Raw genomic sequence first — 12830 nt, 5'->3', positions numbered from 1 at the left:
AAGAAAGAAAGAAACGTATAATATAAACAAAACACAAATATTGAAAATTTCACCAGCCAAGATTGAGAAAGTCTTGCGGCAAAAAAAAAAATTCTAAATTTTAGGAGAAGGAAGAAGACTTCGAAGGTCAAAAACGAATACATGCATTGTGTAATTTTTTTAACACGCTCGTCCGTTTCCCTTTATTTGTTTCACTCATAGTATCAAAATCAGTTTAAAGTTTCAAAACATTTTGGATTTTGAAAATGAAGGAAGCTAAATAATATACTAAAAAGATTTGAAATCATGTTACATACGTTTATGACATCATATATTATTAATCGTTGCTAAACATTGCGGTTTGAGGCGATTTTAACATAACAAATGTTGCATGTGTTTATAAATATTTTTTAAATTCTATGGAAATTTGGATATTAATGTTTACATTTAATAATGACAACCCTGGATTGAAAAAATGAAAATATCTAATGAAGCAACTTAAAAAATCTCTCAAAATGAATGCCTATTAGAAGTCCAGAATGTAAATTTTACAGTCAGTTAAAACGACATTTCACAGAAGTAAAGTGCTTGTATGCTTGAAACGTTCTTTGACTTTTGACTTGGATGGAGAGTTGTCCCATTGGCACTCATACCACATCTTCTTATATCTATTTGAGACAACGTCAAAAAATTTGTTGAGAACGTCGTGTAACGCTCAGTGGTACCAATACCGTCTTCAGTCTATATGCTTCTCTTAGGTCGATATTATACAATTATAGCCTTTGTATGAGGTCGATACGAGGTTATATCGACCTAAGAGAAGCATATTGACTGAGGACGAAGTCCGAGGTCGATATGCTTCTCTGGGTCGATATAACATCGTATTGACCTCAACTAAAGGCTACAATTGTTATATTATTAATCAACAACTATTGCATGAACAATGTAAAATTGGTGATTTCTAGAATCTATTTTTAGTAACATGCTGTATGCCCTGTGCAATATGCTGTTTTTGACCTACGAAAAGCTAAACACAACAGTATTGGCGTGCAAACTGAGCAAATACAAATGTACATGCGATCAAGTTTAAACGAATCACAAATCTTTAAAAATATTTGATTAATAATATAACCTCGTATTGACCTCATACAAATACAAATACAAATATTTTATTGACACAAATTGGCAAAGGCCCATATTTCAGTACATTATTACAATGAATACAGTATAATGAAATAATATGTTATAAGTAAGAAGATAAAATCTCATTTCTATGACCCAGACATTTACGTATATGAGAACAAGTCACTTTTAGGACTTTTAAAGAATTGCTATTAATGCAACACTTCATATTTACCTGATTCTCACTATAGCTTGTAGGAAGTATATCTAATATAATAGTTTTAAAGCTTATTCTGTATTTAGAATATTTTTCACAATTCAGTTAAAAGTGATTTTCATCTTCTACATCACCCGATTTACATTCATTGCAAACTCGTTCATCGGTGGGTAAACCTAAATGTCGCCCTTTTTCTATGGATTGTGTGCACTCAATCTTATTTTACACAGAGATGACATTTCTAATTTGTTCCTTAGAACATCAAGATTTGAAGTATAAAATTTTAGTTTGGAGGAATTGTAAATTTTTGATGATTGATCCTGCCTGCACTGATCAATCACTCGTTGTTTAATACTTGGTAGATATTGTTTAATAGAACACTTTCTCCCAGCTAGGCTTGAAAATCCTAGATTGTTTGAAATAGAATAAAGTTTCTTTGTCATGTTTGTCCAGGGGTTATTTTTTCAGTTGCCAGAAAAATTTTGGATACAATGGTCTTTTCACACCTTAAAATATGTTCAAAAATTTAATACAAGAAAATGAGATTTTTTCCCACAATAGTAGCCTGCCAAGTTCAGCTCTACAAGCAGCATTAATTGCTTTGCAATGAACACCTAAAATTTATTTTATGAACTTAATATGGAATTTTTCCAAAAATGGAATTGTCTCCTGAATTATCAAAAACGCCCCATACCTCTCTACAATACAGCAAGATCGGACTTACTAATGAATCAAATAACTTTTAAAAAATGAGGCCCCTCATAGGGATGTCCAAGTAATCACAATTTGTTTGCCAATATAATCACATAATCATTAATTTTTTTTTTAAACAAGATAATCAAATAATCAAAAATACAGTCCTACATTATCAAATAATCAAATAATCATGAAATATTTGGTCTGGTAATCAAATAATCACTATAAAAACGGCCAAGTAATCACATAACAATCAAAAACCCCAAAAGGAGGCTCTAAAATACAAATTCAGGCTTCAATATTGTTAATCTATGTAGTGAAAAACGTGCATAATGTCAAATCATAAAAATACCAATTGATTAGTCTATAAGAATACTTGTAAGATTTCCGCTGTTATTTTTGCTAAATGGGTGCAGTTTGGGTACTCGGTGCAATTTGGGTAGTATTATCTATCTCATGTCCCATATGCATGTTAAAAGGAGAAAATTCTGTGACTTTTATTTTAATTTACCTCAATATTTTGTTTTCGTTTCAAGTTGTTCAAAGCCCCCATCCCGTGTCATTCATGACCAACACGCGCTTGTGGTGTTTTATGAGATCATATGATGATCATATATAGGGCCTAGATTGCATAACACTGTTTTTAGTTCTCAAGTCCCAGTATTTTTATATGACCTTGACCTTTCTTATGTCAGTTATTAGGACGATAAGAAAAAGTCAGTGAATGTATCCTTTTTTTAATTTTGTTATATTTTGTGAATTGCTTTAGACTCTATGTGATATATGATATGATATTTCATATCATATGATATGTTTATTGTTTTAAAACAAGTTAGGTAAACGTGGATATAGCTTAATCATTCAGCGTGGTATTTTTTTTTATATACCCCGGATGTGACGTAAGTCAACAACTGGAGGGATAATATAAATAAGATCGTATTCCACGGACAGTTAATTTGGATTTAGCCAAACATATCAAAACCATATATGCTGTAAGTATTTAACGTACATAGAGCACCATATAGAAGTTGAGATCCTACAATACAAATAAGAAACGAGTTCGAAACGTTATGTATTCGCCCTTGTTCCAGTAAACTATGCAAGTCGGTCAACAGTGTCAGTGAGGTTGGTTCGTCTTATCATTATGCACACTTATCTAACGTCTCATATTAAGTAACAAACTTCAAATAAGGGATATTTTTAAAGTGTTGAGATTCTGTTAAATTAATTGCAAACATAGTCCTAGAGACATTAGCATGATTTTATGTCCTTGTCAGTGTTCCAGCTAGCATGAAATGGAGGGGCGCCGCGCCCCGCCCCCGAAATTTTGCGCCCCTCTGCCTTTTTTAAGCGCCCCTGCGCCCCTCTGTGCCCTTTTGAAAAAAGTTTAGACAACGATCTTTTTTCCTCATATTGTCGCCATTTTGTTGAGTTCTTTATACACACACTTCATTAAGACAACAGATTAAAATTGTTAACACTTGTTACCTGTATATAATCACCTATTTGATTAGAGTCAATTACTTAATCAGGTGAAATTTACGACCCTGTCTAATCCCTTTGCCCTGAAGCACCAAACATCCAAGTTAAATGAATTGATTTTTTAACACCTGACGATAGAAAATAGAATTTATAAAATAAAAGTGAACGATGTTCATTTCTATTGTAATTGTTATTTATAAAATAACGTTCATTAAAAAAGAATCATTCCAATAGTATATTGTAAATCGTCAACACGCAAAATGCCGACGAAAAAAAGAAAAATTGACCAACTCGAAAATGACAAGAAGAAAATATCAAAGACATGCCAGTCTATTACATCTTTTTTTCAAGAATAATGACCATCAAAGGTTAAAAAATAATTTAATTCTTTACCTTTATGAAAAATCGAGAAGAAGAAAGGTTTTCTATCAGATATGGCAATTGTTCTTCTATTGTAAATTCCGCCAATTACGGAGCACTCGAAAGTCCTATTTTTATATCATTTTTCTTAAATTGAAATCCGTTTTGACTAACTTTAATATTGATATTATGAGATACGCTCAACATGAAATATACGGATATGCATGTTGAATTGATAATAAACTTTCAAAGTCGAATTAATTTATTATTGTGCCGATGACGGAGCTCTCGAAAGTCCGATTTTTGTATCAATTTTCTTATTGAAATCCGTTTTGACAAACTTATTGATATTATTAGATACGCTCAACATGAAATTTACGGAGATGCTTGTTGAATTGATAATAAACTTTCAAAGTTGAATTAACAAACTTATTTGTTGAATCAATCTATTTCTCAAGATCGAAATAAAGACAATTGTCTCATTGGCACTCTTATTTAAATTCACAACCAAACCTACACAATTTTCAATGTATGTAATAGTATAGAGTATTTAACTTAGCTACATGCTTGCTAAAAATATGTCATTATGTGGTAATATTAAGTATTTGATTTTTTTCAGGAGAACGCGCTAAAGTGCCCTTTTTTAAAAACGCACCCCTCTATTTTCAAATCCTAGCTGGAACACTGCTTGTTATTGTATCAGGTTGCATTTTCACACCCTATTGGCATTGCATTGCCAGCTATTGGCACTGAGCAGTTACAAAAAATAATGGGTAAATTCAAAATAGGGGAAGTCCAATAAAAACTCACAAAATCAAATGGTAGACTTGATCAACCAACGGAATGAATGGAAAATAACTTTAATATTCCAATACACCTTATCGCTATTTGTCAGCCATTACTGGACATCACAGAGGTTCCCGTAAAATTTTGACGTCATAATAGAAATATCTGACGCCACAATGGAAAAGTGATTGTTGTATGATGTCAATAGTTCAAGAGGCGCAGATTTCCAGATAAGGTCTAGAGGTAAGACAGATCTGCCTTCCCTCAATTATGATTTGACCATTGAAAATGGATATGTCAGGTATACATCATTTGTACATCAATGAGACAGCAATCCCAGTCTGTGCAAAACTATTCTGGGTTTTTGTCTGAATATTAGGTTAGACAGTCATGCCAGTTTTGTCTGTTATCAGCAGTTTATTGTTGGATCACCAGAGCATTACAACACTATGTTATCTGTTATCAGCAGTTTATTGACGGATCACCAGAGCATTACAACACTATGATATCTGTTATCAGCAGTTTATTGTCGGATCACCAGAGCATTACAGCACTATGTTATCTGTTATCAGCAGTTTATTGTCGGATCACCAGAGCATTACAACACTATGTTATCATGGTGTCAGATATGTTTTTTATGCTCTGCCGTAATTAATTTTACCCTTGTCCGTCTGTACGTACTTACGTCCGTCCGTACGTCCAAACTTTGGTTTCCGTTCTCTAACTTTAGTTTGCCTCAACCAAATGTTATGAAACTTATACACAATGCTTATTACCACATAATACAGATCAAGTTCGAAATTGGGTGGCGTCACTTTTACCGTTCTTTAGTTATGCCCCTTTATAAACATAAAAATTGCTGAATATTTTGTTTCCGTTCTCTAACTTTAGTTTGCCTCAACCAAATGTTATGAAACTTATACACAATGCTTATTACCACAAAACACAGATCAAATTTCAATTTTGGTGGCGTCACTTTTACCATTCAAGAGTTATGCCCCTTTACAAATGGAAAAATTGCTGAATTTTTAGTTTGCCTCAACCAAATTTTATGAAATTTATAAACTTATACACAATGCTTATTACCACAAAACACAGATCAAGTTTGAATTTTGGTGGCGTCCCTTTTACTGTTCTAGAGTTATGCCCCTTTACAAATGGAAAAAATGCTGAAATATTTGTTTCTGTTCTCTAACATTTATTTAACTCTATAATAACAATATAATAGTTAACGAAAACAAGTACAAACTTCAAAGTTCATCAAGAAAGCATAACCTAGCCTATCACAGGGCTCAAAGTTTCTGAAGTGAGTGGAATCATGCTGCCTGACTGATTTTACATTTTTATCAGCAGCTGTATTTCAGAGTAGATTTGTGCATGGCTCAAAGTAAATCTACAATATGTCAAAAGCAGAAAAAAAAAGCATGTAGACATGTATTCTTGTTTCAAACTTTAAGCAAATTGAAAAAAAAGGAAAAAAACCCAGAGCTAATGATTGAAACAGCAGTTTAATTTCAACCTTAATCAATAAATCTGTAAAGTATAAGTAAAAACAAAAGATTAAAAGGATGATATCTAAATTAGCTTGTTTGACTTACTATTTGAACATTGAAAGCTTTTTATGCAAAATACCACTTTTTAAATTCAACATACATGTACATGTATTCTTACTAAATGCAAAATAAATGGTGATTGTTTTCCTTTTTAAGAAACTCAATATTACAATTCTTGTCAGAATAATTTTGATAACATAAAGTAATCATGATTTTAGACAAATGGGTCAAAGTTTCCTTTCCTTGTGTCAATTTTCCATTTTTTGGTTGGTTATGTATGGGCAAGTTTACAGTGATGATCATGTAACTTAGATTTCAATTAAACATAATTAATAAATCCCAAAATGAGAACTGACTTAGGTACAAATGCAGATGAATTTTATTGATCACAGCTGGTTGCATGCTTATTTTGACAAGAAGTCCAATATAAAACGAATTACAATTTATATCACCTGTACAAATGTGATTTATTTTTATGATTTTCAGTTTGTTGAAAATTAAAGTAAAGAGCTATGCCTGAACCAGAATTATTAGGATATAAACCTGCAGCTACAGAAGGTATGATTGAGAACCAGTTCAAATGTCAGAAGTATTTTGTTGTAGGATTTATTCATATAAATTTTCTAATGAAGTTATTGGTGTTCTATGTTAAATACCTATGTTTGCAAAAAGTGTTCAGAATCTATTACCTTTAAAAAAATTTGATTGTTGTGAAAATGGAATGATACATTTTTTTGGGTCACTGAAAAAATTGTAAATACTGACACTCCACCTGATACTGTAAATACACTATGTACATGTAGAATGCTTCATTTACATTTGAGAGAAAATACACTTGTTATTTGTCCAGTCAGTGGCGGATCCAGGGGGGTTGGGGTTCAGGGGGTTGGAACCCCCCTTTTTTTGGACAATCAATGCATTTAAATGGGGACATATGGTTGGAACCCCCCTTTATCCTGGGTTTGGAACCCCCCTTTTAAAAATGGCTGGATCCACCCCTGCCAGTTTTAGTATTATTTTTTAACCAAATTTATTATGGTAATGTCAGTTAAACATAAAATCATGAGTTTTAAAATAGTATTAAACTGATTAATAAATTATTATGCATAGGAACCTATAGCACAGTTTTAGTGTACACATTTTATTCTTTCAAAACAAAATAAAATCTGTAATGTCTCTGAACATCATTACAAAATATTTATGGATGATATCTTTATAAGTAAGTTGTCTGTTTGTTTACCACTTGTGCATGAACCAGTTCAAATATTTTCCATGTGTATGCTACATGTCCTATATATATATATATTCAATGTCAGGTAAATTGTCATATTAAAAAAGACCTTTATATGTAATAAAATTCATTTCCTTTCCATTTCATTGTAACTTGAACATTTGTTTTGATGAAAACTATAACACCCAATATTTTATCTAAACAAGTATGAGATTTTGTTTGTAACTTCATCTTTAATTTGCATTATTTGTTAAATAGCTTTTTTCATCAAATTTCACAGTTATTTGTCGACATAGTCGGCTTCTTGTCATTATTCAAATTTACTATAATCTTGACGACTGTAAACAAACTGAAATCCATTGTTATATGACCACCAGTACACACAAAAATCCATAGGTATTTATTTAAGCATATATGTATACGGGGTAAAAGCCAGAAACTAGGACAGTTCACTAATGATTTTATGTCAATACTAGTATCATTGTAAGGGTATTAAAATCCAATGTAAGGTGCCAAATCAAGATGTACTTAGTAACTTGTATAAAACCGGGAAAATACCCTTTCATGTGTGTTTTATTGAATATTATTACTGAAAAATTCCATAAGACAGACATTTTCTTGAATATTAATACAAAATGCAAATATGGAGAAAATTCATTTATTTTATATTTTTCTTTTCACTCCTTTAATTTTATTTATGTTTTAAAAAATTGACATCTTATTTGTATATTTGCTTATTGATTGAATAAAATCACATGCTTAACACAAGAGACCCTAAAGTAAGCACTTATTATAGACAGACTGTAGGTTATGTACAGACCCTATGAAAGAAGAATGTTCGCTGTAGCATGGACTTCACACCGAAAGCTTGTAGCCAGTTTAAATAAATCTTTCTGAAGAATGATCATTGTAGAATGGACTACACATTGAAGTATTGTAGCCAGTTTAAATAGACTCCCCTAATTCTGTTTAAACATTTTATTATTTGTAGCTTGCTACTTTAAATAATACTTTTATAATACCTAGATGAATTTAAAGATTATCAATGTCTACTGACCAATTGAGAAATACATTTTTTTTCAATTATTAGTCTGGTCAAACATCTGCAGTAGTAAAGATATTATTAAAAGTGTATACTCATGTACATGAAAATGAATAAAAAATGACCACTTCAAGAGATTAGTGTCAAACCTGTATTTACAGTAATAAGTAAAGCTTTCATACAGCAGTTTAATGGGTAGTTTGTAAATCATAATATCAGTAAATTAAATATTTCAAACCATAAAAACTTTTTTGGAAAAATGTTTAAATTTACAAGTATAATTTCTGTGCAGCTGTTAATGTTTTGTTAGGTTTTCATCTGCACAAGCAAAATTTATAACAGGAAATATTCGGACTCTCAATACTAAACATTAATTTATACACATGAACAGGCACTCCTCTGAAAAAGTACATATTTGATATTATTGATTTTCTCCATGTTTTCTGCAACCATTACTTATGGTTGTTAGTTCCAGCAATAAATATATTGCTCATATCAGAGGATTTCCGTTAGTTTTACCTTATTAGTTCAGTTGAAATTGATTTATTCTATATTTGTAGGTAAAAAATGATTTTGGGTCAGATCTCACAGGTGATTTAATTTTTGTTAATGTTTCCTTTAAAGGAAATTTAACTTTGGAATGTCATCAGAAATTTTTTTTATTGTTCAGGTAAAAAAAGGTCATTGTTGGATGACAATAATATCCCCTTGTCAATCCTCAGATTTTTAAGAAGTGTTATATCATTCCTAAATTTAGTCTTGTAAATCACCTCTGGAGGAGAATAAACAAGTCAGAGATATAGTGCATACACATGTTATATTGAATTCATAGTCTATAATTAGATGTGATATAATGTTTCCTTATAAGGACAGACTGGATGGCAGGGGTATTAACTAGACCTGTCTAATATATGGAACATGCACCAAAAAGGAGTGATGAACTCTTAAATGAACAAAACGGAAGCAATTTATATATATATAGAGAAAGGAATTTGTTGCAAGAAAACAGCACTGTGATGACTGTACATCAGTGTGTTTAATTAATATCATGAATACCATAAAAAGGCATAATCGTCTAGACTATAGTCTGAATAATTTTATTCATGTAAATTTATTATTTTTCACTTGAAATTCACATATTTATGTGATTTCAGTATACCTGCTGTTTGTAATTCAGTTGTCACACACACAAAACATGTCCACTACATAATATTAAAATATTCATCTGATAATAAGATTTTGAAAGATTTTATTTTTGCTTTATACCCATCCCAAAATATTGTTCGTGAACTTTATTTTTAAAAAGTTTTGCTTGATCACTTGTACATTTAGTTGTGATTGAAAAATCTTCCCCACACACCATTTGCTGTAACATGCAAAGCTGTATGTACATGTATGAGTCCTTATGTCACAGTTATATTTTGTAGCCTATGTTCTTTTCCTGAATTGTGTAGTTCATGTTTATTAATGTTGTCATTGAAATGCATCTTAATTTCCACATTAATGTGTTTGTGCTTGTTTATGTTACATGGTAATGCATGATATTTTTTGCATGATAGCTGGACAAGGCCAATTGCTCAATGGAGCAGACTGGCATCCACCAGGAGGTAAATATAATACCAGTGTTCTGTAGCTCTCATTTCTGTTCACAATTATTTCTACAAGTATATGTTCTTCCATTTTCTATTATGGAAACAGGAGATAGATGTAGCTCTGACTTTTGTTTATTTCTCTAGTACAGATGGTTATAATGTCCACCACACAGTTATCATTATACTAACCAACATTTTTCATTTTCATTATAGCTGCACTATTTACTGACCAGTATACAGTAGTTCTTCAGTTTCTTATAATTCATTTCATGTTTCTTTACTTTTAAATAGCTATTAACAGATTCTATTCCACAAAGGGAATTGCTAAAATATATTTTCCCATCCAAATGTCTAATCACATCTTATCTGCCACACATCTTTGATTCAATTAGTATTTTATTCATATACTAGGTAGCACAAAGTGCAAGTCTGGCTTATAGTAAGGTGATTGTTGGGTCAATAGAAAATTGGAGGTAAAAATAAGTACATGTAACCTGTAGTGTTTTGTAAAATAGTACATGTAACCTGTAGTGTTTTGTAAAATAAATTCCTCCTTCCGGTTTCATCCAAAATAAGTTTCAACCAAAGCCCTAAAACTTTCTAGAATATTACATGCATTGAAGACCTTACTAACCATAAGCATTGTAACTAATCCAATTGAGTAACAGACTGCTGATATATTATAAGATTATATTTTATTACATTTATCTCTCCATACATACTTCTTGTTCAGTTGTTCTAGTTCAGAGATTTTTCTATTTTATACAAATGTCAACTAGATTGACTGGTCAGATAATGGACTAAGTTTTAGTGTTAGAATTCATACAGAATATATATATTCTATGCTTGATCAGAATGGATAAAAGTTTCAACCATAAAAGTTTCAACCATAAAAGTTTCAACCATTACAGATCCATTAGTTCCTTTCTTAAATTTGATTGAGATTTTTTCCAATGTATAATAAAGTGATTAAATTTCTTCAGACCTCAGGTCTTTACTGTGAAATGTGATAAAAACTTGCTGACAAAGCTTAATTGTTTGCCAACATGAGTTTGCTTTCTTAAATATAATAGTTGACACAAAGGGTACCAAATTAACTTGGTCCAACAATGATTCTGCTAAAGCTTATAAAGGGCCAAATTAACTTGGTCCAACAATGATTCTGCTAAAGCTTATAAAGGGAGACTTAAATCATCCCTATTTATTAAAAACAGGATTGTAAATTGATCTTCAGATATACACTATTTTTTTTATTGTATTTGGTTATTGTCTCATTTCTATTTGATCACATGACTTGTGTATAGTTGTCCAAACCATTTTTTAAATATATTTTGAAATCTGTAGAAACATACATTATTTTCTGGACAAAAAAAAAATCTTTTTTCTTAACCATAATTTTTCATCAATCACTTTTACTAAATTAGCTATGCTTATATGTTTTGTTGATGTTGCCATGGTAATAGTGCATGATATTTTTGCATGACAGGAAATGGTCAGTTACAACAGAATGGTGCTAATGGGATACCAGGTAAATATCAGTTAATCCCTTACTTAAACTTCACTGTAGTTGTCAGTTAACATTGGTCAACCTTCAAGTTTCTTTGATTCCTTTAGACAGAAAAATAAAATTACACAGTCCCACAAAATGATGTACAATTCACCATTTTAGAATCTAATGCATTTTGGGTAATATTTTCAAAAGCGTACACCAAAATGCAGTGATTGACCAACAACGTCCAAAACAATGGAAATTCAACCAATGATGTAAAGTTGTTCTAATATTTGGGTATGAACAATGGAAATTCAACCAATGATGTAATGTTGTTCTAATATTTGGGTATGAACAATGGAAATTCAACCAATGATGAAATGTTGTTCTAATATTTGTGGATGAACAATGAAATTTCCCATAGTCCTTTAGATTCTGAGTGAACAATTTTATCTTGAGAAGTTCAACTATTATGTTAAGGATATTAATAAGAAATTCTCAATCTCATATCTGTCATTCAGTCTCATTTCAACTGCAGTGAAATTCAAGGAAGAGAATTTTCCAATGTTTAGATATTAACCTGCTACATTGTACTAACATTTTAACATTCAATGACCCTTCATCACTGTTTAATTGTAATATGCATGTATCTTCCTTTACAAGGATGTTCATTTAAAAAAAGAAAATTTTTAAGCTCAATTTTATTTTCAATTGAAAAAAAATGCAAAATATATAGTCCATGTTGGTTAATGTATATTGTTTGTATAATTGTGTAAGATTTGTATTATTAATTATAACATTACTCTCGATCCCCCAAGAAGACCAGTCACTGACCATTTGAACTAATTTCCTCAATATTGACCTTTCATATATTGACCTTTCATACTTTTGTTGCATTCCTGGACTTACTACCATACAAGTCAATAATTTTTGCTTGCATTACACATGATTTTATTATAGTGTCTATAATAAATTATTTCTTGAGTATATTATTAATGTTTGCTTAGACATTCAAGGGTCAATAATGCTTATGTAGTCGAGCCTACTTTCTATGCACATGATCAGTAAGACGACATGCACATTTCATAAGATTTTATTGAACATTTTATTAATATGACCCATATAAAAAAGATACTTTAAAAAAATATGCAACAATGGGATGTTTTCATTCAGTCCCCTACCGACGAAGTCGAAGGGGACTTTAGGTTTGCACTCGGTCCCTCCGTCTGTCCATCCGTCAGGCCGGCAAATCAGTTTTCCACACTTTTTTTTTCTTCATGC

The 12830-nt window shown here is 31.1% G+C and overlaps 1 protein-coding gene across 15 annotated transcripts in view; it reads left to right on the top strand.

Moving 5' to 3' along the window:
• The first annotated feature begins 2802 nt into the window (after positions 1 to 2802).
• The window catches only part of LOC127731065 (ATP-dependent translocase ABCB1-like), an 85468-nt gene continuing 75440 nt past the window's right edge, over positions 2803 to 12830 (top strand). For 6 of the 15 annotated variants that reach the window (XM_052239873.1, XM_052239882.1, XM_052239877.1 and 3 more), the window contains exons 1-4: positions 2862 to 3006; positions 6682 to 6753; positions 10028 to 10075; positions 11547 to 11588. In XM_052239873.1, the coding sequence (XP_052095833.1) occupies positions 6708 to 6753; positions 10028 to 10075; positions 11547 to 11588 (136 nt within the window). In that variant the 5' untranslated portion in view covers positions 2862 to 3006; positions 6682 to 6707. Of the gene's footprint in view, positions 3007 to 6681; positions 6754 to 10027; positions 10076 to 11546; positions 11589 to 12830 lie in introns of all 15 variants that reach the window. The other 9 variants (XM_052239887.1, XM_052239884.1, XM_052239886.1 and 6 more) reach the window with 6 other exon arrangements.

Source organism: Mytilus californianus, unplaced genomic scaffold, assembly GCF_021869535.1.
Source record: "Mytilus californianus isolate M0D057914Y unplaced genomic scaffold, xbMytCali1.0.p SCAF_2, whole genome shotgun sequence".
Classification (NCBI taxonomy): domain Eukaryota; kingdom Metazoa; phylum Mollusca; class Bivalvia; order Mytilida; family Mytilidae; genus Mytilus; species Mytilus californianus.
This window is presented reverse-complemented; position numbering and strand designations above follow the sequence as displayed.